The sequence below is a fragment of the Crocodylus siamensis genome, chromosome 2 (assembly GCF_052110815.1).
Source record: "Crocodylus siamensis isolate JL-2025a chromosome 2, ASM5211081v1, whole genome shotgun sequence".
Lineage (NCBI taxonomy): Eukaryota > Metazoa > Chordata > Crocodylia > Crocodylidae > Crocodylus > Crocodylus siamensis.
This window is the reverse complement of record NC_143396.1, coordinates 22585926-22612393: the sequence shown is the minus strand read 5'-3', so window position 1 is coordinate 22612393 and position 26468 is coordinate 22585926. Positions and strand designations below refer to the sequence as shown.

At 44.7% G+C, this 26468-nt stretch overlaps 1 protein-coding gene across 1 annotated transcript; it reads left to right on the top strand.

The window, feature by feature from the left end:
* Window positions 1-3548: 3548 nt before the first annotated feature.
* LOC149870055 (uncharacterized) lies at window positions 3549-5132 on the top strand. Its single transcript, XM_090034491.1, is given in 3 exon segments — window positions 3549-3930; window positions 3933-4228; window positions 4353-5132. Coding segments are annotated over 3 exon segments (1458 nt in total).
* Window positions 5133-26468: the final 21336 nt, after the last annotated feature.

Genomic DNA, 26468 nt, shown 5'->3' with positions numbered 1-26468 from the left:
TATGTTGCTGTCAGGCCTTTATACACCTAAGAAAGGTGATCAAGAAATTGGAAATCACCATTTCCCTGATAACAGAGATACCCATTGACATTGGAAAGGTTAACAGTTGTGGCTTCAGACAGAGAGGATAACAAGATAATATTCTGAACGCCAAGGGGGCGGGGGGAATAGCACTTTTGAGTGTTACTTCTAGAAACAGCATTTTAAAGTGCAGCACAGATATCTGTAGGGGAGAGAGCTTTAATGAACAGTGGCTTCTAGAGTCACTTGAAGTGGCACTGATACGATTTAAAGAGCGTTCCATTCATTTTTCTTCATCCAGAACGGCACAATGTTTTTTGTTTATTTGCTTTGTTTTGGTCTGAAAATGAGAATACAAACTAAGAACCCACTAATGGCCACTCCCATCAGTGTACATTTGGAGTTGCATCAATAGAGTTATCGTGCTTGTACATGGATGTCAGAATCTGTTGTTAAGGACTTGATATTTCACCAGTGCAGGCAATGGGAGTTTTGTTCTTTTTTTTTTTCTCAATTTCCCTGGATTCAGGATCAAGTCCTAATGCAGTTTGTCCCTCACTCCATCTATGTTTTTTGCAAACCTAAGGCTTTAATAAAGTCCATATATGTTGTGTAATTTTATCAGACATGTAATTTGAGCTTGTATGGAAAGGTTTTTTTCCTTTATAAACCTACGCTGCAAGGTGTGTGTGGGGGGGGCGGGGGTCACTTCACCCCTGGCAGTAATTGGTTTAATGACAAATTGAATAGGACCCAGAGGTTTCATGACATTTTAATGAATGGAGAAATAGATTCCTATGATGGAAGAAGAGACTGTGTACCTGTTAGTTCCTTGAAGCAGTTTCCCTTGTTGACCAGCATCACCTAGGACTTATTTAAAGTCAAATGAATCTGCTGCTTTTCACCCAGGAGCTAATTTTTTGTAGGCATCCTTTTGATCGCAGTAATTCCCTTTGTGAAGAATGAGCTATATAGTTGGCAGTCACTGGCATACTGTTGGCACTGAAACCTACGGGATGTTGCTACTTTTGCAAGTGATCTCTTGTAGATCTTGAAGTGTTGGGGAGAAAACTCTCAGGTCCATCTGATGAGGACTTTTAGGGAGGACTGGTTATTCATTAATACTGTGGTTATTCATTAATACTCTGGGTTTGTTGGCAAAGACTCAGCATAGAATTTTTTTAAATTGTAGAAAATATGGATTCTAATATAGAACTATTAGCCACTGATAAAGACAAATCATTGGAAAGTCAGTAATGCCAAAGAAGCATCTTTGTACACGTACAGTTTGTACAGATAAAAATCTATTAGGGAGAGCATACTAGATGCCGCTTTCCATTCTCAGTATGGAATGACTGAGCCTACCCCTTCTTGCTAAAGGTCTCTTGCTTTTGGTTCAAGAGAATTGCTTCCTGTAGGTGGCAGCATGTTAATCTCTTCTGGCTCGGTTCCAGCAGTGATGTGGAAAATAATGTTCCTTTAAATTGCCATTGAAAAAACAGAAAAGAAGGGAAAATCACAATGATTGATTTTTATTAGCAAGGGTATAAATTTGGTTTTATGAGTCATAATTTGGCATTTTCAAAAAATGTTCCCTATTCAGAAAATGCTAATTCTTGTTAATATCTATAATGAAGATTAACGGTTAGATTTTTTGAAGTAGCCATTGGTAATTACTGTGTAAATTGCCCAAAGTGTATCCAGAGGAATAGTCCTGGTTGCGGGCAGAACATTCAAAATAGAAATATTGTGCTTTTGCTACTGAATATCAACCACATCTGCATTTCTCCCCTAACAGACAAAATGTGTGCTGGCGCACACAAAATATACGTGTCTTTGCCTTCTCTGTAAGACTTCTTTAAGCATAAAGTGAGCAGCTGTCTTGGACTTCTTCTCTTGTAGAAACTGTCTGAAGTAAATATAGATCGGAGGCATAAAGGTTTTTATAAAAAAGATAAATATAGCTGCAATATAGGCTTCCTCATGGAAAAGTATTTCACACACAGAATCTTGCATATACACAAGTAGAAACTGAAATGATTAGACCTTGGTTTGTGGACTGTATTACTGCATGGCATTTGAGCTATTAAGAAAGTAAAGGAATAAAATGTTTAAGTGCCAGATCCTTCTTCAGATTAAGATTGACAGGCCCTTAGATCTACAAAGGACACGATGCATAGTAAAATTAAGTTACAAGGAAGAAACACCATAGACTTGTTAAGAACAAATCATGTCACGCCATTAATTCCCCTTTTTGACATAGTAACTGACCCAATGGATAACGCAGAAGGTATAACATAGGGTAGGTAGAATTAACGGGTTGGAAAAGACTTGAAGGATCATCCAGTTCAGGGATATCAAACATATGGCCTGTGGGCCAGATACAGCCCACAGAGCCAGATCATCCAGCCCTCAGCCTTAATAGAGGAGACCGTAGCCAAGCGCCTGGGTGAGACTAGAGGCGCTGGAGACCCAAGAGCAACACAGGAAGAAGCTCAGCACAGCAGTTTGTTCCTGTAGTGGCAGCCAAGTGCCTGGGCAGTCACTATGACATTGGAGCCCCAGCAGCATTGTGAGTAGGAGCCCAGCACTGCAGGTAGAAACCCAGAACGGTGGCTTGTTCCTGCAGTGGCAGCCAAGCATCTGGGATGCTGGGCTTCTTCCTGCCAGGTCCTAGACTGAAAGGGGACTGGAGGAGAGGGGGAAGAGAGAAGGAGGACATAGGCCCAATCTGGCCGTGGGGTTGCCCCTTTCATGCAGCCCATGCACCATTCCCACACAGTGGCCCATTCAGTAGTGTATTAGCATGGTGTTTGCCCAGCATGCTACTGCACAGCATTATTAGGCTATAGCGCCATTAGCATCTTGTGTAGATGCACCCACTGCATGCTTGTGAGGCTGGAGTAACAGCTTGGCCGCCACTCATTTTGAAAGATATAGACAAATTGAAGAGAGTCTAGTGGAAATTGTTTTGTACTTCACTTCAGTTAGAGTGCCGTAAGCACAAAGTTTAACACCCAGCCCCTCCAACAAGCTTAGAAAAGGCATGAAAACAGCTTACCCTTCTGACATCAGGGGGAGCGGGAGAAGGAGAAGAGGGAAGTCTTTAAAAGCCTCGCTGAGTCCACGCCACGGCAGAAGCCATTTTGGGACCAGCAGATCAGTCCCTTCTGCCGTGGTCTGGCTAACCACGTCAGTGCTTCTCTGCCACCGATTCTCCCGGCGTACCCCTTCCCTGCGCACCGACCCAATTAGCGAACCGAACCGCGACCCGCGAGAGAAAGAGAGAGTCATTAATTTGTTTTGTAAAAAAACCGCGTTTAATCAAGCCACTGTACCTACGCACTTCATTCATCGGCATGTAAGAAAACAAATAAAAGTTTCTTGTTACAATTTACAACTCGTGCCCTGTTCTGCGATCAAGAGCCTCCGTGATCTGCAAACAGAGGAAAAAACCCTCCCTCCCTTAAAGGCAAAACGAACCTTCTCCTCATTGTGCCTCAGGTCCTGACCCCGCAGGGCACAACATGGTGTCACAAACAGGATGCCAGAAGGGAGCAGAGAACATGGAGGAGATACTGGTGAATCTCTGCCCCTGGAGGGAGGGCTCACGCTCGATTACTGATTCTGATGAACTCTGGGCTCACATTGTGTACCATCAGAGTGGGGGAGTAAGCCAGAAGAATACAATAACCAAGTACCTCTCCCTGAAATTGCCGGAGGGAAAAGCGTGGGCAGTAACCTTAAGCCCTGCAGCATTTGGGTGTATCATGCAGTCACCCGCAGTCATTTACCGACCACAAGAGGTGACTGCAACATTAAGCCTGAGCAAAGTAAAAGCAGCAAGGACCGTCAATCCCACCCCAGCTCAGGAGTTCGCCTGCTGTATTCAGCATGTTAAGGAAGGTGGTCCTGGGATCAGGGGAAGATAATCAATGTGTTGTTCCGCATGGTGTCCATCCTGCTACGCGAGAATAACGACCTCACATCCCAATTAAAAACAATAGCGCAGACGGCTGTTGAGCAAACCACAGGGCCAGTGCCTGAAAATGGCGGCGTCAAAGTAACAGAGCCAGCACTCAAAGATGGCGGTGGCAGCATGATAGCGCCAAAACTTGAACATGGCAGAAACAGGGCAGAAGAGAAGGGGAAGCCACTCCCACCGATGCATGAACTGCCCGTGACACTGACTGCATCACCCCCTTACGTAGAAGAGGAAGGAGTTACCGCTGAAACTGAAAAGAAAAGTGAAAGTCTTTATCCAACCCTTCCATCCAGAGACTCCAAGCTGTCACCCACCCATGACTGCTTACCCTATCACTCTAGTTTAGCAAGTGGCCGACGGGCAGGGCATGACCGGTATCACCACCACATACCGCACCCACACCCAAGCGGAGATGCAGGAATTACACAAAGAGTCAAAGATTAAATCCAATGAAACATTAATGATTTGGCTAGGTCGTCTCCTTGTAGAATATGGGACAGAGCAACTAGATTTAGATGAGTCCTCCTACCTAACCCGTCAAGCTTCATGGAGTGGAGGACACGTTACTGATCTAACGGCCGTAATGAATAACGTACATTGGAACATCCCGCTTCCATCCCTCATCGCAGGACAAGTCGATCACAAATCCCATCTATGGCACGAAGGACGTCCACCTGACCCTACCGCTGAACAACTTTTGTTGAGTATCATAGGGACGTCACATTGGACTTGGAATCCCAGAGTGCACCAACTGGGATTAACTGCAGCTCAGCGAAATGGACCATGGCCTCATCAATTCCTAAGAAATCCGGGAGCCGTACCAACAACCATCAAGGCAGTAGAAGCCTGTGTAGAAGTTTACGGAGGAGACCAAGCCATCACCCTCTGCCTCCTTTTAGCCCCACTAGTCGGCCAGCCCGCAGGAAACATCCTAAGCCAACTCCCACGACTCCAGGCACTCTTGAGACCTACACCCACCACCCAAGTGCACCCTGCTGCCACCACGGACACAGGGAACTGGAGTGTAATGATGGCTGGTACCCCAGCCCAAGATAACAATAGTGAACGAACGGGACCTCAGGGGGCACTTCACGAGCGGGCCATCCAGTTCAAGAGAACTCCATGAGAACGGGCCATGTTCGGATTCCTACTTGCGAAATCCGGACTCAGCAAGTCGCAGCTCCAAGCACTCGGGGGCACCAGACAAGAGAAACTGACTGAGGCATTAGGATTCTGAGACAAGGCAAAAAACCAGTAGCCGTCTCCGGTTGCCCCGGCGGCAATGAAGATCAATGACCCTATTGCAGCATTGATGTACGACACCCAGCTAGCTGAAGACAACCAGTTACAGTGCGATTCCTATTAGATACCAGAGCCTAAGTTAATGTTATACAATCGACTGTCCCTCATATACTAACCTCTGGAAAAATCCTCATACAAGGACTTAACTCGATCAATCAAGCGCAGCAAGTCAAATTCTTTCCAAGCCACTACCCAAAAGGCCTGACAGCAGTACTCGGGACAATCAACTTACTTGGAATCCTGGGAATACGAGCCCTGCAACTGAAAGAACAAGTCCTTCAGGCACTACCCATTCAAGTGTTGCAGATACACACACCCAGACTTACCCGCTTTAGTCGTTGGCGTTACAAACCAATTCCAACAAAAGAAACCTATAGAGCTGCTCTAGAAATACTACTTCAATGCCTCCTAGATGAGGGTAAGATACAATGGATGACAACAAGCACATACCTGTCAGCAGGATGGGGAATACCAAAACCAAGAAACAAAACAGCAGTGCGTCTTGTCATTGATTATAGAGAAGTCAATAAAAGGTGCCACACCTTGGCCAACCCCAGTCCAAAACCCTGTCACAAATCGTCCATGAAATGTCCCAGGTACAAGCCAAGAATTGGGTAGGCTGTACGATCGACCTAAAGGATATGTTTTTCTCAATCCCCATCAACAACAAAGAAGGCCTGCTCAACATGTGTATTGAGGGAAGCATGTATAAATGGAATGTGTGTCCCCAGGGTTATAGCAACTCTCCAGCTGTAGCGTGTTCGGAAATGAATGCTACTCTCCAACGGTTTATGATGAAGGCAGAAGAGGAAGATCAAGATGTGAAGGTCTGGAACTATGTCAATGACCTTGCTATTATGGGCTTCGATCGAAATAAGGTCAAACAAAAGGCCAACCAATTAGTCACTCATTTACAGCAAGAAGGGTGGACAATTAACGACAAGAAGTCAAACCTTGAGCCGACAACATGCATTCAGTTCCTGGGTACCACCTTTGATGGATCGACCCGCCAAGTGACGGTACATGATCTTCCCAACCAGTGGAACTGGAAGACTCACCCACCCCAGACATGACAGGACTTCCAAGCCCTACTAGGCCAACTAGTATGGCTTCGCTCCTACATACCCTCTCAGCACTTTCCTGCCTTAGCCAGGATAGAAACTCAACTGCGAAATAAACAGTGAAAGAAACATCCTTGGACACCCTGGACACAGAAAAGCTATCAGACCTACTCGCAGCGGTGTCTAAGACCCACCTTGAAGCCTATAAGCTGAGCGAACCAATACACATCATAGTGGGATACACCAGCACACATGTTTATGCAACCGCAAAAAACACCAAAGGAAAATTGATCTTTAATACACACAAGACACTCCAGACTTGTCAATTCCACTACAGGATTATAGGGAAAGCACTACTCGCTCTTCAGTTAGCACAACCCCTACACCAGGGACAAGGGTCAGTCACCCTGCCAGGAGGAACACTATTACCACTTCTAGACCCGAGCCGGCCAGACCCTACTTTCAGAGGAGAAGTGTCCACATGGAGCACTTTAGTACTCAAACACCACTACTGTTGGCATGACTGGAGCCACCATAATTTCCCGCCCCTACCAGAAGAAATACCACTGAGAGTAACCCTTTATGGAACAACTCAAGCCGCGTGGATGGCATCTGACGGTACATCCAAAGATGGAGGAGCCTTTGGACTTTACTGCAGACCCTGCCATAAACTTGATTTACGTCATGCAGAGTCTGGTGACTCTCCACAACTATGTGAGTTATGAGGATTTGCCCTTATGTTACAACACTGTCTCAATGATCACGATAACACTTCACCTGTTCCAGTTAGGGCCATCGGCTCCCAATACATTTACCAAATAGTAACAGCGACAGCTGATCCCTCCGAGTACACAGACCTGTGGGACGACGTTTTCACAACACTTGAAAGATTTAAAAGATTACCGCTAATTAAACACACTAAATCCCACCAACCTGAGACAGACCCCACTCATGAAGTCATCGACACGATGCTCCAAAACCCACTTTGCACAGACACCATCTATGCTACATCCACAATACGCTCTGAACCATATATCAGATGGCTACATGAACACTGGGGCCACCCAGGAACCAAAGCCACATATGATCACTGGCGACACATGGGAGGTAGTCCAGAACACGGTCCACGACATCTCTGGAGACAAGCGGCGATGGGATGCGAACAATGTGCGAAAGAAAAAGCACACCCCCACAAAGCAGAACAAGGTGCTTATGATCCAAAATACTTTGCCCCAGGGAAGTTTTGGCAGGTCGACCTCATGGGACCCCTGCCCAGAGCAAAGGGGGCAACCAAGGGACTTGTCGCTGTCAATCTAGGAACTGGGCAAATTGCAGTACTACCCCTTTGTAAGACCCATGGCAGCGATGTAACTAAAGCCCTCACAAAAATCTTTGCATTTTGGCAGACCCCAGAAACAATCCACTCTGATGAAGGACCTCCATTCACCGGAAAAACGATATCAACTTTCACCACATTACACAATATCACCTGGCACCATCACCTCCCGTACCACCCTCAGTCCAATGGAGTCGTAGAATGCGCCATCGGGTTAATAAAAGAACGAATACGAGTCAAAGGGAATGGAACCTACAGAAACTGGACCGAACACCTAAGTGAAGTCGTTCTCAATCTAAACGTTGGAAAAGCCCTATGGGAACCACAAAACACAGAAACACATCTCCCATGGGCTCCAAAATTTCAACCTGGAGAACTTGTCTGGATCATAGTACCACATCCTACACAAAAACGCCCACGAGTATCTCAAGGAAAAATCGTACGAAAAGGAGACCATCCGAACACCTACATAGTCAACATAGAAGACTCTAATAGCCACCTGTTAGCTCACCACAACTGGCTCTCCAGGCGCTCAAAACAGTTAGAGTGTTAACCTGTCCTGAACTCAGTTACTGTTCTCCCCTTTCTTATGTTATTTCCAGGTTCACCTTCGCCAACATGAGACTACTCTTCACCCTACTCTCGCTCACCACCCTGCCGATGATGAAATGCACAAGCCCGAATCCCACTGCTGACAACCCCATCCGTACTGACAACACGATTCTGCACCTACTGTCGCTGTGGGCCGATGCTTTGGGAGACGGCGGGATGGGAGAAGGCCTGACTGCATGCCTCAAGATACCTTTGTCGGTTACAGACCCCGTCTTTATCCCGTACCTTAAAGTTTTCAATGTTTCAGATTGGTTTTCCCAGGTCTCAAAGGGTTCGGTGATCTCGATCAATATCTCTAGAGGATGGAAGTTCTATCTTTAAGGATTTCACCTGGCCCTGCAATTTTACCCTTGCGAACCTCTCCAATACCACTTTGCCCCCTCGTGAAGATTGTAACGAAAGAGAAGCGTTACACGCTTGCTCCGCCATCCCCTGGGGAATAAACCCACAAGGCGTCGACCAGTCTCACCCTGACATTTCACTCGCCTGGGACCCCCACTCTATTGTCCCACCCTGGTACCTCTCACTTACACCCAGCAGTGCCAAATCTAAATCTGAGGTCACCCTTTCCCCACTTACCAAGCCCACTCCTTTGGTCCACTGGAACGCTTCCTTGGCCATTAACCTAACCCACCAAGGGCCCCTCAGAAATAACTTCTGGTTCGGGTTCTATTACCCAGTTTTACAGGCAGCGTTAATCAGTGCCGCTTGCCACAATGTCGCCTTCCCCTTTCGACAGTCTGGCCCTCTGGAGCGAGCCTCCGAATTTTTCAAGTTTAGCAGTACATGTTCGGAATTGGCCATGACGGCACTGTTCAGCCTCATCTGGGCATGTACTGACGGCCAACTGTATACTGTTTTACCTGCCACACTATCAGGTCTCCAATGCTTTTTAGGCTCTGTCTCCTTTTGTCCCCCCTTACAAGCTTCTTCCGCTCATCCCACGAGTCCACTCGTCCACCAAAGCATTCACTCCATTAATCCCATGTGGAGTTCACTTACATATGGTGAAAAGGTAGCCCAGGGTTTAAGTTGGGCTTTTGAAGGTTCCTTTGTTTGGGGTTTGGGCATAGCAAAAGCCCGTGTGGCTATCTCCCAGCTGGCGGAACAAGTTGAGCTCCTTGCCAACCGTACCGCAAGCAGCCTCGACTTACTTGACCAGCAATTACAGGCAACATCCCAGATGACCATGCAGAACCGCCTCGCCTTAGACGCTATGCTCATCCAACACGAAGGCCTTTGTCAATACTTAAACCTGTCCCGTGACATGTGTTGCATCGCCATCCCTAACGTTTCTCTTCCTCTTCAAAACCAAATCACCAAGATCCACAAGATCGCCAAAGACATCAATGCTATCTCTGGCATTGGCCAAGGGTGGTTGTTGAGTGTGTTTAAGTGGTTGGGTTAGGATGCCTTGTCATGGCTGTTAAACTTACTCACCCTGCTGTTATCCCTCTTATTTCTGATTGTTGTTGTAACTTCTTGTGCCTGTTGTGTATTTCAGTTTTTGAAACAAAAGTTAATAACACTATCCGTTTTTGTGTACACCCACTTGCCGGCACAAGATCCGGAATCCGTAGAAAGCAGAAGTGAGATGTAACTTTGTGCTGTACGGCAAGGGGGCATGTTTTGTACTTCACTCCAGCTAGAGTGTCGTAAGCACAAAATTTAACACCCAGCCCCTCCAACAAGCTTAGAAAAGGCGCGAAAACAGCTTACCCTTCTGACGTCAGGAGGAACGGGGGGGAGGAGAAGGGAGAAGTCTTTAAAAGCCTTGCTGAGTCCACGCCATGGCAGAAGCCATTTTGGGACCAGCAGATCAGTCCCTTCTGCTGCAGTCTGGCCAACCCCTTCCCTGCAGACCGATCCGATTAGCAAACCGAACCGCGACCCGCGAGAGAAAGAGAGAGTCATTAATTTGTTTTGTAAACAAAGCACATTTAATCAAGCTGCTGTACTTACGCACCTCATTCATCGGCGTGTAAGTAAACAAATAAAAGTTTCTTGTTACTATTTACAACTCGTGCCCTGTTCTGCGATCAGGAGGCTCTGTGATCTGCAAACAGAGGAAAAAACCCTCCCTCCCTTAAAGGCAAAACGAACTTTCTCCTCATTGTGCCTCAGGTCCTGACCCTGCAGGGCACAACAGAAATGAAGAAAAATGATAAGAGATCTAGATAATGAGAATATCTACAGTTACAATAAAAGGAATAAAAATTCATAAAGGGTATATTCCTTGGGGCCTAAACCAAACATTAAATGCCTGGCTGTAGAAAGGGGAAAAACAACCTCTTATGGTCAGGTTTAATTATCTTGTACTGGGTTTTCTTTACTCTTTCTTTTGAAACATCTGGTATTGGACATTATCAGACTGATGATACCAGGTTAGGTAAACCTGGTATCATCAGGTTTATCTAACCTGCAGTTAGATAATCTAAACCGATCATGCAGTATAGCAGTTACTTTTTCCCTTATTTAAATTTGATGCGAGATAATATGTTTAAGGAATTCTCATCTTTAAGATGCATAGCACTGACCTCAAATACCTATTTATTGTCGGACAAGATTATTTGGGTAAATCCAATATCTTTTATTGGAGCAACTAAAATAGCTGGAAAAATTCTTCTTTGCAAGCTTTTGGATACAAACACACTTCAGGCATCTGCAGTTGTCCTGTGCTCTTCGTGGATGGAAGAGAATAGAACAGAATAGAAGCCAGAGACCAGTATGCAAGAATGCCAGTCTGTGAAAATGCGAACTGAGGGAGTCAATGGGTGAGAAATAGGTGGGGGGCAGGGGGAAGGGGAATGTAGACCTGGTGATGAGATGTAGCTGGTAGATAGTAGAGAGGCCTTCTGGGGTATCAGATGTTAATCAGGTTATAATGTATAATAAATATAATATATAGTTATTGTCTGCCTGAGTACCTATTATTTATTAGAGGTATATTGCCCTTTCCAAAAAAGGCTTTTATGTGGCCCATCACCATGGACCTTGGACATTTACATTTTATATTAGAATGATCATGATTTTGTGACTGTGGAGGTGGAGGTGTCAGTCTTTTGGGGGAGTGTAGACAGTATTTCTACCATCATCTACGTTCCAGGCTGTAGGGGGGGTGTAGAGATACAGTTGAGACAGGGTTTCAGCTGGTATAAATTGTTGGTAGAACCATCAACTTCAAAGGTGCTATGAGAATTTGTACCAGATGAAATTCTGCTGCACCGTGGATTTCTGTGTGCTCTGGCTACTCTATCTTCTGGCTATGCTTCTCACCCAACCAGCAGCACTAATTTTGGGAGGACAGACGGTGGCTCCCTTCCCTTTGCATTCCCTGTGGACTTTCTCAATAAGGGAACTGAGCAAAGGGCTGCACACTTCTACTCATGTACACGCTGAGCTGAACTGGGTTAATACTGCAATTTATTTCTTGAGACTCCATCCAATTTTGCATATTGCTCTTTGGATTCATCAGTGAATCATTCCCCATAACAAACACTCTTGGAGTTATTTTCTATTAGGGACTTCTGCTGAAGAGATGTGTGAAATCGAGACGTTGATTTTTTTTTCTCCTCTTTTTTTTTTCCCCCAAAGAATTTGCTAGGTTTAACCTGTGCTGGTTTTTATAAGAGAAGATTGGATTTCTACCCTAGCTAGCTCTTAATAGCAATCAGCTTAGCAAAGTCAACAGATTAATGTTGCAATTGAATAGTGTAAGCCAAAATGTAGGGAAATGGTTCCACTTACTTCTCCAGGAATAGGCAAGCTAAGCTTTGGCTGCAATGAGTGTCACTAACATAAAATGTGCCACTAGAGTGCAGGGATTCTTTACTAAATTTAAATATTTGGTTAATTTAACAAGTTCGATAAGCTTGTAAAACATGTTCTCAGCGTCTGTTACAGTTGCTTCTCTGGAAGGTCTTTCTTTCTAAACAGAAACGGAATCTTTTTTTTCAGCAACTTACAACTATTGTATAAAGGAGGTATGTTAATACTTCTAGTAATTGCTATGAAAATTGTGTCCAATGGAATCTGGATTTTGGAAGTGGCAGAGGTGTAACTAGCAATTTTTGAGCATTGTGTCTAGCGGGAGCACTGGGGAACAGTGCTGAGCACTGAAGAGTCAGAGGGCAGAATGCCAGATAGCATCCCCCTCTAAACAGGCACCCAGGGCTACTGCTCCGCTCACCTTGCCCTTGTCAGGATAGGGGGAGGCTGTGCTTTTTACAGTCAAATCCTGGGCTCACAATTCCAAGGCTGTATAAATAAGAAGATCTGTAGTGATTTGCACCTATTAGAAACCTGGCCCAATACATCCATTTATGGTGATCACAAAGTGATATTTTGTCTCTCTAACAAAGTAAGTTCCACAATGAATCTTACACAAGGCCCCAAGAAAGAGGTGGTACCAGATGAGCAGGAAAATTTGAAGAAATGTTGTCAGTCTTCTTCTTCCCTATTTGACTCTGAAGCAAAGCTCTAATTGGTATTAAATTGTATATGATGACTTCTGGAAGATCTTTGAAAGACCTCTGATGTTTGCTCATAGCTGCAGGCACATTCATAGAGCTGAGGGCCTGAGCGGACCATTTAGAATGAAGACCTAGATGTCTAGATGACAGAATCCCAGTGGAAATCAGTAATTTGCAATATTTGAACACTGACAATTGATCTTAGGCTTCATCTTGTACAACAAAAGATCATTTATCATCTGTACTGGGCTGCCTCTAAATTAAAAAAAATGCCAATAGATACATGCTGGGGATGTGAGTCATTGTAGGCAACACTTGGTCACACATTTTTGTCATGCCCTGTTATCAATTCTTTTTGGAAAGGAAACTATAACTAGAGTTAACACGGTTATAAAAAGAGCACAGATACCTTTGGAAAATATGTGTTCTTGGGTATAAACCTAAGGAATTCAAATGGAATCCTTCTCATATTGCACTCTTACAGAAGGCCTTATTAGTGACATGCAAGATTATATTACTGTGTTGGATGAGTATGACATATCCAAAGGTCGAAATCTGCTGCAGTGAGATGGCACAGCTGGTATCTATGGAGAGAATCATTCTCAGCACACTTAACTGCTTTGAAAAGTTTAATGTAATTTGGATAGAAGTCTTAGATTATTTTGGTAATTAATGGCACACTTTTTTTTCTATTATCCCTCCATCTTCCCTCTTCCTTTTTTTTTCCCCTTTAGCATTGTGACAGACACAAATGTAGTTCATAGTTCATATATAGTGCTAGAGATACATATGTATTTATGATTTTTTGTATTGCATTTACAAAAATTAATTAAAAAATGAAGATTGGCTCATGTGACTTGCTATATATAACAGACCTTTCATTTGCCCAGTATTGAGCCTAACAGCTTATGTGTAGCCAAATCAATCTTCCAGAAAAGGTATCCAGTGTTGATTTGAAGACATCATGAAATGGAAAAGGGTACTTTACCATGGGTGTTTTGTTCCAGTGTTTCACTACTTTTACCTTTTAAAATGTATACCTTACTTCCAATGTGAATTTGTCTTACCATCCACTCAGCAGTTTAGCTCTACTCCAGCTGGAAGCTTGTTCGTGGTTAGATGCAACATCATGACATCCTATCATGGAGTTGGCAAAGAATGGTGATGAATTTCAGTGGGTATCCATACCTCAGAAGGATCTTCCATAGCATGTCTTGGTTGATAGAGTCAAAGGGTTTTGTGAAGTCAAAGAAGGCCATGTGGAGGGGTTTGTGTTGTTCCTGGCATTTTTCCTGCAGTTGATAAGCAATGAAGATCATGTCAGTTGTGGCTCTTGATGCCCTGAGGTTCCTGGAGAAGCTCTTCAGCAAGTGGAAGGAGATGGTTCAGGAGTGTTTTCATAATGATCTTTCCTGTCATGGACAGCAAGCTGATCCCTCTGTAATTTCCACAGATGGACCTGTTTTATTTTTTGAAAATTGTCATGGCCAGGCTGTCCCTGGGGTCATCTGGGATTTCAATCATTATATATCATTTTACCAAATGTCATGTTTTCTGTACTGTTTATTTTGTTTTCTATTTATTTCTGAATCACTAATATTCAACAGTTTCAAAATCAGACCTAGTGCTGATTCCTGTCGGGTCCTATTAGAAACACTCTGACTGAGTTATTATTGCTTCTTGAGATCACCCAGTTAGCTAATTCTTGATCCATTTAAGGCATGCTTTATTAATATTCCATAGTGCTGATCTTTAATCAGTGTATACAGTACGAGATCAAATGGATTCATAAATCTCTTATACCTGCACAGTTACTTTTATCCAACTGACTTTTGGTTGCATTGAATAATGAAATCAAGTTGGTATGATAAAACTATATTTTCTTTCAAACTCTGTTGACCAACATTACTTATATTTCAGATCTTTAGTTCCTTTTTAATTGGGTCCCATATCCTCTTTTCCTTCAAATTTTCTCAGGAATGATGTTAGGTTGACTAGGTCGTCCTGCTTGCCCTTTGTGAGTGCTGAACTTTGTTCTAGTAGTTTGATAGAATTTCTGCAGTTTTGCAGGATTTACTGAAAATATATATGAGATCTCATCTAGTTATTTAAGCACTTTAGTGCTATTTCCTTTCCCCCTCCCATCCCCAAAAACAAATCCATCTGGGAGTCTGAGGGGGTAAAAATTATTTAAGGAAATTTTACATTTAGGAACATTTTAAGACATTCAAATCCAGATTTCTGGAATATTATATTATTTCATATTGTTTTGCTTTCCCCCTCCCATCCCCAAAAACAAATCCATCTGGGAGTGTGAGGGGGTAAAAATTATTTAAGGAAATTTTACATTTAGGAACATTTTAAGACGTTCAAATCCAGATTTCTGGAATATTATATTATTTCATATTGTTTTGCTTTATCATCATCATCTAATTTTTACATGACTCCCACTGACAGAGCACAAAACAAGCTGTCAGTGTGTCACAATCGTTAAAAGATTCTATTTTATTTTTTTAACTATTAAATCCAACTATTTAAAATGTTAGCAGCTTATTATCATATCTAAATCCAATGGTCTCCTGCCATTGTAATGAAAGAATAATGAATAATATAATTCACAGAAAACTGCTTGATTAAAAGTGCAGACAAAAAGGTGGATCAGAAGGATATCATCCTTTGGGCATACGTTAATGCCCCCCCCCCCCAAAAAAAACAACAACCCCCAAACAAACAACAAAACAAAACAAAACCTGAAAGAGAGGGAAAGATATCAGATTCACAGTATCAGCAAAACCTCATAAATCAGGTCACTTGTCTGAGATGCAATGGCATACCAAGCACCAGATGTAAGCAGCAGCCACTAGCTTTGCCAAACTGAAAATTAATACTGAGAAAGATCAACAGAAAGTGGCAAAGAAGATCAACAGTATGAAATGGGAAATGAAAAAAAAATGTACTGCAAGAAATTCCAGCTTAAACAAGCAAAGAGTACTGTCAGAGGCACAGAAGATGAGAGGGTCTGAATTTGAAGAAAAATGGGCAGAACATAGAGATGAGATGATTCAACCTGCAGCAGGCATGGCTGGCTATCAACATAGAGCAAGAACTGGATAAGCCATGAGATGTGACACCCCACTGAGGAAAGAAGAGGACTGAAAGGAAACATCTAGTGGACTCCAAGATGAACATGAGTCGGCAGTGTGATGAAACCATCAGAAAAGCCAATGGCACTTTATCGTGCATCAGCAGATGCATGACAAATAGGTCCAAGGAGGTGATACTTCCCCTCTATCGGGCGCTGGTCAGACCGCAGCTGGAGTACTGCGTGCAATTCTGGGCGCCGCACTTCACGAAGGATGCGGATAATCTAGAGAGGGTCCAGAGAAGGGCCACTCGTATGGTTAAGGGCCTGCAGGCCAAGCCCTGCGAGGAGAGACTAGAGAAACTGGACCTTTTCAGCCTCCACAAGAGAAGGTTGAGAGGCGACCTGGTGGCTGCCTATAAGTTCATCAGGGGGGCACAGAAGGGAATTGGTGAGTATTTATTCACCAAGGCCCCCACGGGGGTTATGAGAAATAATGGCCACAAGCTAGAAGAGAGCAGATTTAGATTGGATATTAGGAGGAACTTCTTCACAGTTCAAGTGGCCAAGGTCTGGAACGGGCTTCCAAGGGAGGTGGTGCTCTCCCCTACCCTGGGGGTCTTCAAGCGAAGGCTAGATGTGTATCTAGCTGGGGTAATGTAGGCCCAGCACTCTTTCCTGCTTATTCCGGGGGTTGGACTCGATGATCTATTGAGGTCCCTTCCGACCCTAGCATCTATGAATCTATGAATCTATGAATCTGAATACTAAAGCAAGCAAAATATTTGAAAAAGCAAAGGAAGAGTAAAGAATGCTAATAAAACAGCAGAAAGAAATATAATCCAAGAGATATTGAAGACCTAGTGCATTGCAGCTGAAACTGCTACTCATTCTTGTGAGACCTCAGCAGGAATACTGGGTGGACAACACGCTGTAAGGAAGATGTGAAAAGGAGGGTGCAGATGGTGTGGTGCATCATCACATGTAACTAGGGATCTACTTAACTTGAGAAGGTGGCTGGCAGATTTCACAGGCAGATCCTGGAGCTGACTGCCATTTTCACAGGCTAAGCACAGTGGGTTCCCCTCTGCACACCTCTAACTGAAGGGCCCTGGTGGCTCTTTCCCTCACCACTGGTTGGTTGTCAGGGCTGTCCATCATATGGCACTGCATGATAGGCAGCCCTCTCAGCCAATCAGCAGCAAGGCACAGGGGTGGCAGCCATCTTGTTGGCAGCCCTTCTTGTCAGTGGCTCCTCTTCCCCACCAGCCGGACTACAACACCATGAAGACTGCTGACTCCCGGAGCCAGAATTTTACTTTCAGTAAGTTCTACCCCCACCCCAGTAAACCCCCCAAAACTGTGGAGTCTACCATTTTTCATGGAGCCTGCCTGGTTTCAGGTTTTCCATGAAAATGGTGCACTCACAAATTCGGTAGGTCTCTACATACATGAAGGAGAAGGCGCAGTTAGCACCTGTGGAATGAAGAGTTTAGAGGGAATTAGGTAGATTATAAATCATGAAATGAAGTGACTCGCCTACTGCTACCTGAATAGAAATGCTGCTGTCACTTTCAATCAGTTGGTTTTAAACTTTGGGTGGGCCTGGAATCAAAGAAGACTGTGAATGCTTCACTGTATGTTTTCTGCCCCCCAACCCCCCGATCTCCTCCTGAAGGAAGATATGGGCAAATTGGAGAGAGTCCAGAGGGAAGAAACAAAAATCAGATGGCTGATGATCAAAGGACAAGTTCTTCAGATGATATAAAAAGGGGCCATTTACTAAGGAACAAAAATTTCAATTTCTTGAAAAGTTCAAAAAGGAAATGCACCCAGTTGCAAGCAAGGTTGGGAGCATGGTCTAAGTTGAGGTGGAGCTGAAAACGAGAAAGGCCAAAGAATTTCAAGGAAGAAACAAGTCAATGCCAAATTTCAAGGGACAATTTCAAGGAACAATCAACAAACAAGTCCCGTCTCAATGCCAAATTTGGTTGAAACATGAACCAAAATAAGTTGAGATTACCACTGGTCCGATAGATGATGAAAACAGAAATACAAGCTAACATGAAGAAGCTGAAAAAATCTGAAGTAGTTTGAGAGGACCAAATCACAGTAGAAATTCTAAAAGCAAACTTATTACCCTAATTTAAATGGGCAAAGATTTTCAGTGAGGTATTTTAGAAAAGGAGATCAGATCTGAAGGGATCATTGTATGAATACCCAGAAAGTGTGCACTGACCTGCACTACTCTGCTGCATAAAGACTTTTCATTATAATACTTAATGATATGGATGAGGCTGTCAATAAACAGCTTAGAGAAGAACACTCATCAATTTAATGGACTTTTTGAAGGCATTTGACAGTCCATGAAGACCTCTGTTGTGGAACATCTTATGTCCTACAGAAACCCAGCTAAAGTCAAAGTATTTTGGAAGGGTGAACAGTCAGATGCCAGCATTGCTCGGTGTGGATGCTGGCATGAAACAGCATGGCATTTTCTTTCTGTTGCTTTTTGACATGTCCATAGAGATGTCATGTAAATAATAAAGACACGTATAGACCACACAGACACTTGCATAGCCTGGGTGGATGGCACATGCCTCGAAGACCTTGCTGCTGACATCGTGCTACTGAGCAACGCTCTGACAACCTACAAGGACACAGACTACCTGGCAAAGTAGCACCCCAAACAGGGCTCCAAATAAATTACAGCAAAACAAACTCTTGTGAAATTCAGATGTTAAACAGTTATGTCACATTAGACGTAACTAATGTTATGTCACATTAGAAGGGAAAAACAGTTCGTTTGTCTGGACAGCACTGTAATAGGCCAAAGGACACCTCAAGAAGGAAGTGAGGTCCAGCACAGGATAATAGGGAGCATTAGAAAAATCTGAGAATGTTCAGCTCAAAGCATACCCTGAAAGCTAACATACAGCTAATGATCTACCAAAATGTTACCTGAAAATTTGGTGCTTGTTTTTGAAGATGTCTGCAAAAGACTCTGGGAGTTGGATGGAAAGACCTCACTGACAAAAAAGTCCTAGAAATCACCAATCAGTGGCAACCTGTCTCCAGCAGAATCACAAGGAAGATGCATTTGGGCCATGTACTTTGGATGTCAATATACACATGTCCATATTAAACTGTCAAGTGGCAGCCAAATGAGATGAAGATATGAGGCTGCCTGAGAAAACCCTAAGGGCCCATAATGAGGACAGCAGAGCAGTCGGTCTCTGTTACGATAGGGAAGATGGGGAAAAAAAAGTAGCAAATGATAGAGGGAAGAGGAAGAGATTCGTTTCTGCCATCTGCCACTATTGGTACAAGGAGGATAAGTGAATAAATTGTCGTTTCATCAAAGCATTGAGTTGGATATATAAAAGTAGTTATGTACCACATTTCCACTGAAATCAAAGGGAGTGATATGTCTATAGTTTCATAGTAGCTAGGGTCAGGAGGGACCTGAACAGATCATCTAGCCTGACCACCCTGCCGCAAGCAGGAATGAATGCTGGGTTCACAAGACTCCAGACAGGTGATCATCCAACCTCCTCTTGAATTTGCCCAAGGTAGGGGCGAGGACTACTTCCTTGGGAAGTTGGTTCCAGATTTTGGCCACCCAAACTGTAAACTATTGCCTTCTGATCTCTAACCTAAACCTATTCTCCACCAGCTTGTCACCCCAGGTGGTGCTGGGGAGAAAAGGGCTCTACCTATTTGCTGTTGAGCAAATAGTGAGTGGGTGCATATAATAAATGTGATGCAATAAACTCCAGCTCAGTTTTCACTAGAGTTTTCACTCACAGGCACAGGGTGTACATGTGCACCTGGGACTGCAGCACTTAAAGCTGGGACAGAGCAGCCCCAGGGTTGGTCAGCCCCAGGCTCCAGGTGGTGGCGTTCGGCAGCAGATGGCCTGGCTGGGGAATAAGGCTACTTAAGTGTGGGGCTAGGCAGAAGGCATCCTTGTGCCTTAGGCAGCCCTGGTCACCATCTACACATGTGTTTCAGTGCAGTTAAGTCCTCTGCTGTAAGATAGTACTGTTCCTGAATCTCCTGGTAGCAAATTTTGCCCCATCACTTCAAATTAGCAACACCATGCATGGTTTAATATGCAGCACATGTGGTTTGTGGCACCACAAAGAAGTTTGCAGCACTGCAAACTGTGGGTGCCTGCACATCTGAATCCAGCCTGTGTGTTTAAATACCTTTAAAAATCTGTCCTTGGGGTAAATTCCAATAAAACTGCTGGGAGTTGTTCTGTTGACTTCAGTGAGCTTCGGATCAGGCGCTAAATTAATCTGCTTCATTAGCAATCTCAGTGAGTTTAGCACCCAGGACACTTTTGAGTCACTGAAATAGCAAAAACAGTATTTTATCCTATTCAGTGCTCTCTGTAATTTGACTGTGTGCAGCACCACTGTTTCAGCATTGACACGTACATACTCCTCCTTCAAAGTAAGGAATCTATGTCAACTCTGCCAAGTTGCTAGGACAACATCAGTGAACTTATGAATTCTGTTTCCCAAGGAACAGTACCTTTTCTGTTGTTGGTGCATTAATTATATTACTCTATATTTATCACAGTTAGAGAGAAAAGTGACAATTAAGCTATGACATTTCTCCAGTGAATTGCCATTTAACTTATAAACAGAACTAGAGATGGGGGTATAGAAATGAATAAAGTCAGAAATCCCACCTGGCTGATTCTAAGGTCATGGGCAGGCCTCCATAAGCCCCCAGTTTATGCGTAAAGGTAGCATTCTCTTTTCTAAGAAGAGAAGAGAACAGTTTTCAAAGCATTGTTTTCAGTTTTAAGCACAGCATGAGAATCGAGGCTTAGCCTACATGCTTACACACGGGAATAAAAAATATGATCCTGCTGCTAGAGCTAGTTAAAAATTTTACAGTGAAATGAATGTTGTTGTTGTTGTTATTATATTACTGTAAAATACCAGTTGAGACTGTTGATTTGAAGGGTGAATTTTGATGAATCCTCTGATTTAAAAACAATGGGGGGAAAAGGGTTATACATAGTTAATTGTCCTATTCTAACACTTTTAAAGTAACGGTTTTGTTTCCTGGCTTTGAAAGAATTTTTTTTTTTGACATGTCAGTTAATTTATGCTAAAATGTTAATGTTGAGAGGTCACATGTGAAATTTATAATTTTGAATAATTGGATCTAACTTTTTTTTGCTTGCAAAGAACTTGGAAAGACCATAACAGGTCAGAATGGTTTTGACACAATGGATTCCTATTTGAAATCTCTGGCCACAAGCAAACAAGTGTGGCCATGCAGTCTGTGGTACCACATACCACACATTCGGGTGTTCTCCGCACTGCAAGGTAGCAGTGGTGGAGGGGGGGTTGACCCCAGGAAATCCAGCTGTCAGCCAGGCCCAAAGTAGCAAGACCACCGCTGCTGCAGCCTCAGAAGGCCCCCAAGACCCCACGTAAGGCTGGTGGGGTCAGCCCAGTGTTGGACTGAGCCTCCTCTACCCACCCAGAATAACTTATCGCATGCCAGAGGGTGCATGGCATGGGTGCTCCTTGGGAACAAATAGCAGTGGCACAAGATGTCCCACTGCTAGTCGTCCCCAAGAAAAAAAAGAACCATGGTCATGTGGACATGGCCTTTAGGTTTATTTTGAGTTGTATTTCCATAACTAATAGTGCTAATTTTAGTGCTAAAATGACATTGCAGCCCCCTGAGGTGCCACAACACCTGAGTTGAGAATCACTGGCTTAGATAGTGAGCTGTACAGCCTGAGCTAAAGAAATAGGCTTTCTAATTTCTGCTGAACAAACTAGCACCCTTGATTATCCATAGAGTAGGGCCTATTGAGTACACATGCACCTTCCTGCTTCCTTCTGGAACAGGGCTCACTAGCAAAGCTGAAATATTGTAAGAGGTGGGGGATGACATAAATTATAGTTGGTTTGGCCAGTAAATGACTACTCTTCTCTGGAAGCGAGGAGAACTGGAGAGGCAATTGTTCTACAGAAGGTGTCTCAAGTTCTGTACATCCCAGGGCTGGTCCTGAAGTTGGTACACTATCTATGCTTCTGGCTGTGCCTAAGGCACACTCTTCAAATCTTGCAGCACATCATCATATTTTCAGGAAGCTTCCAAAGGTAATAGTTTTGAACTTAAACAATTAGCTCAGTTATATTCATTTCAATTCTATTTGATTATCTGTTATAGAAACAACTTATAGGAATTTTTCAGCAAAACACCTGAAACACTTATTTCTTCTTGCATCTACACCACAGTTAATCATTTTGTTACACATGCTTGTGCTCGCTTATTGTATTTTGTGAGACTTTTTCATTGTATGTATGCCTTCAAGCAGTGGGCAGTGCAGCAGGTGTTGCATAGTCTGAGGCGCTGTGCTGCAGTCACAGGTGGCTGAACCAAACCCTGCTTCTTCATTAGTTCCTTGAAGCATCCAACTCCATAGTTGTACATAGGCGGTTAAGACATCACTACCTTTGCCATGCTTCATCATCCCTGGTGGGACAGGGTAAGACAGGCGGGAGCTGGGAGACAAGGGAGGAGCGGAGGAGCTGGGAGATTAACTGAAAAACCAGTATCATACAAATATTTCTTATTGTGTTCTTCTGGGAGTAAAGTCTCTGCTTTTTTATAGGAAGGAAGTTTGTTTTCATTACTCTGTCTATCTGTCCCCAACCTGAACTAATGAATTCAAATTACCAAGCAGACTATAGCAGAATTACCAAGGCAAATAATCAACAAACTAAAACTCATCTGCTAATTGGTTTCAGGCGTATGTGAAAATGGCTTGATGCTGTGTCTGTTCTCAATTTTGGCCTGACAATCTGCAATGTGAAACAGAAGGACTTCTAAAAGTATGTATCAAAACAAACACAATCTTAACTGCATATTTTGGCATTGGAGGATTATAGATTTTGAAAGAAAACATAACAACAATAAGTGCCACTGGATCCACTAGATAAATATGCTTTCAATATTTACAAAATGTTGGCCTCAAGCTCTTTGAACATATGTGCTGATAAATTTAATATGTTGCTGCTTAGAAGCTTTGAATATCCTATCTCTGTTAAATTATTTCAACAGATGGTTAATATATGACCCAAAAATTTCAGTAAAAGTCAGCAAAAAAATTGTTCTGTTGGATGAAATTTATCCCTGGGTAATTCGATTGATTTATATAAGATTTTATCAGGGAAGAATTTAGGCCATATACTTCCCATGACTATTGTGTGTGTCAATAACATGTGCCATTAGCATTCTTATTCAATCACTTAAATAATATGTTCATTTACGCACTGAAAAATATTCCATACCATTTCTGGGGGGAAAAAAATCTCTTGTAATCTGACAGACCAGTATATCTGTTGTGTATTTCCCACATGCTATTGACGCTTGCAGATGACATTCAGTTGAAAAGCGGAATAGAACGACAGTCAGGAAAGGGAAAAATACTTCAGCAGGAAACTTGACAGGTTCAAAATAAATATAATACAAGGAGTCGTGGACAAACACGAGTGGAAAAGTAAATTAAGCCAAAACATATATTATTCAGTGGAATCTAGAAAACATAATAATTCAGAAACAGATCTATCTATTGTATTCAGAGGTTGCCCTAAACAGAGGGGGCATCTAGATGTGCAAATGCTCTGTGGTGGGTTTACTCTACAGTAAATTTTTCTAGAGTAAACCTACTCCACAACAGTTTTCTACACATGTGGGGATGTGGAAGCAGATTTGCTGCTCATGGCAGCCATCTGCTTTTGCCCCCACTGGTCCTGCACCAGCCAGAGGGAGCTCCAGGCTCCTCCTAGGTGCTAGCCCATGGGCTGACAGGGAGCACAGGGCCAGGAGATGGCCATCTCCTGGTGGGGCCTGGGAGATTGCTCCCTGCCCCCTCAGGAGCTGTCTACTGCCAGGGTGGGCTTCACCACCAGGGCCTGGGCAGGGACAATGTCCCCCTGTCTTGGCAGCAGGGAGCTCTTGGCCCTGGATCCCTGATAGGGGGCAAGAGGCTTGGAAAGAGCTTCAGGGGAGGGGAAAGTCCTGGGGGCTTACTGCTAGCTGCCCCATTAGTGGATGTGGGCTGGGGGTTGGGACCTGCTTCTCATTTGCAGGTCTTTCCAAGTCCCATGCCTCGAACACCCAATTGCATAGGCAGACAGAAAAAATATTACTTGGGGGGCCTGAGTAAAACTTAAAATATACTTCTGCTGTTCTGCTACACAGGCACTGCCCAGCGGGTAAGTGTGTGTGGGAGAAGGGGTGTGGGGAAGCAGATCAAGGCTGCTATGGTGTGGGAGAAAATGGGGCAGGGTCTGGGGTAAATGGGACCCTGGGGCAGGTTATAGGATGGGCAGAGCCCCAGGTGGCTTGTCCAGAGGCACGGTGGTGGTGGGGGGGAGGGCCTCCCACCGCTGCACGCACCCTGGAGGAGGCGTGGGAGGTATGTGCCCCTCAGACTTGTGTGTGGGGCAGAGCAGAGGTTGGCTGTCATTGTGGGCTGGGACTTTTCACACTGCTGCTGTTGCCCCAGGAGCTGCACAAAGGCTGTGCTGCATCCCCTGCCCACCCGGCAGTGGGAGGCACATGGCATCACATGGGTCCTGGGGCAATGGCAGCGGGGTGCAGAGCCCCAGCCCCCAGGGGCAGCCCACCTCTGCTCAACCCTGCACACAAATCCAGAGGGCACGTGCCCCCCATGCGTCCCTGGGGTGCGCGCAGCAGCAGGAAACTGCCCCTAGACAAGCCGCCCAAGGCTCTGACTGTCCCATGACCTACCCTGGGGCCCCATTCACCCCAGTCCCTGCCCCTGCTTCTGCCCCACTCCCTCCTCCACTGTGGGGTCCTTGATTTGCTCCCCCATGGCCCTTTCCCTTCATAGACTTGCCTGCTAGGTACTGCTCCACACTGTCAGCCTGCATTCCTGGCTTCCTGCAGGCTGCGGCTGCATGTCTATGTCTCTGCACGCCCCTCCCCACACTTCTGTAACCATGCGGAGCCCGTACCTCGGCTGCCCTGTGGTTCTCTGCGCTGCCACCACTGCCCCGTGCTTGTGGGGGCTAAGCCCCATTAGCCCTGGCCTTTTACCATCTATGCCTGATCAGGGCATGGGGCTGGGACCTGCCTCTTACCAGGACAGTTTCTGGCCAGTCCTGGGCTGCATGGGGAAATCTGCATGTCCAGCCTGGAGCTGGCTGGGAACTGTCTGAAGTGGGACAGTCCCCAGCCACCTCTAGGCTGCACATGCAGATTTCCCTATGCAGCCTAGGGCTGACCAGGAACTGTCCCAGTCAGGTCCCAGCCAGCTCCAGACTGGGTGGGGAACTGTCCCCATTCAGGGAGCTCCCACTCCCCACTCCATGATCATGGAGAACAATCATCCCCAGGAGACCAGTTATTTCTCAGCCCCTGCTCCACAATTGTGGAGTGGAAGCTGGGAGCTCCCTGCTGCTGGGGCTGGGGGACATTGTCCCTGCCTTGGCTCCAGTGGCAGCGCCCACCCATGAGCGCCGGCTAAGTAGCGGGGCCACCAGCAAAAGCTGGGAGTTCTGGAAGCAGCGCGGCCACATTTGCAGCGAGTGAGATCCGCCGTGGGGGTCCCCTCCCCCTGGTCAGTGGGATCAGCCACTGGGGACCCCTCCCCCAGTCAGCTGGATTGGCTGCAAAGGAACCACCCCCAGTCAGCAGGATCAGCTGCTGGGGGACCCCCCCCGGTCGCTGACTCAAGAGGCACCAGACACCCATCACTACAGCAAATTACTGCACAGTAAGTGGTGATGTTTACTGCTCAGTAAGTTGCCCTAATCTCAAGTAAAGTGTCTTTGTAGACATGCCCAGTGTTTCACACTTAGTATTCATGCCCCTCAAAAATGTAAGTGCATTTATCTTTGTAGCATATCCTAGTAGGTAATACAGGGTAACATGATTTCCCTTGTTTTATACTGACTCAGAGGGATTTATGGCTCAGTTCTGCAAGGAGATGAACATTCTCAGGAGTAGAAACTTGCTGTGTTAAACCCAAGATGTCAGAGAGCCCTTACTGTGCAGAGGTAGAGCTTCACTCCTCACAGGAGGAAGGGTGAAAAAGATTGCTTAGCAGAGCTAGGAAAACACCTGCATTGCCTATGGCTATCTACAGGCATTACATTTGTAATTTGTCAGAACAACAAGAGAGCATACAAGCATTCAAGGGGTTTTATACAGAAGAGAAGTGGCTCTTCTGGGAAAAAATGTGAGCACTACCCACCAGTAACATCTTTATTCTGTCATGACAGCTTCAATGAATTTATTTTCTCTCAATACTGGGATACTCCCAATATCCCAGTCATCCTTGCAAAAGGGAGGAAGAGCACTGGCTCCCTGAAAACACTCCAAGGCCAAGCTGTATGAGAGCCTGTAGGGACTCTACCGCTACCTGAGCACTCTGGGGGACTGCACTGTTCAGGCAGCAGTGCCAGTGTCCATCTCCCCCACACACACTGAATGGACCTGGGTCATTCCAGATATATGCACTGGATGAAGGGACATTCCTAGAGGATTGGCAGGGTGGGGTTGTGAAAGGCATTCTCCCTTGATT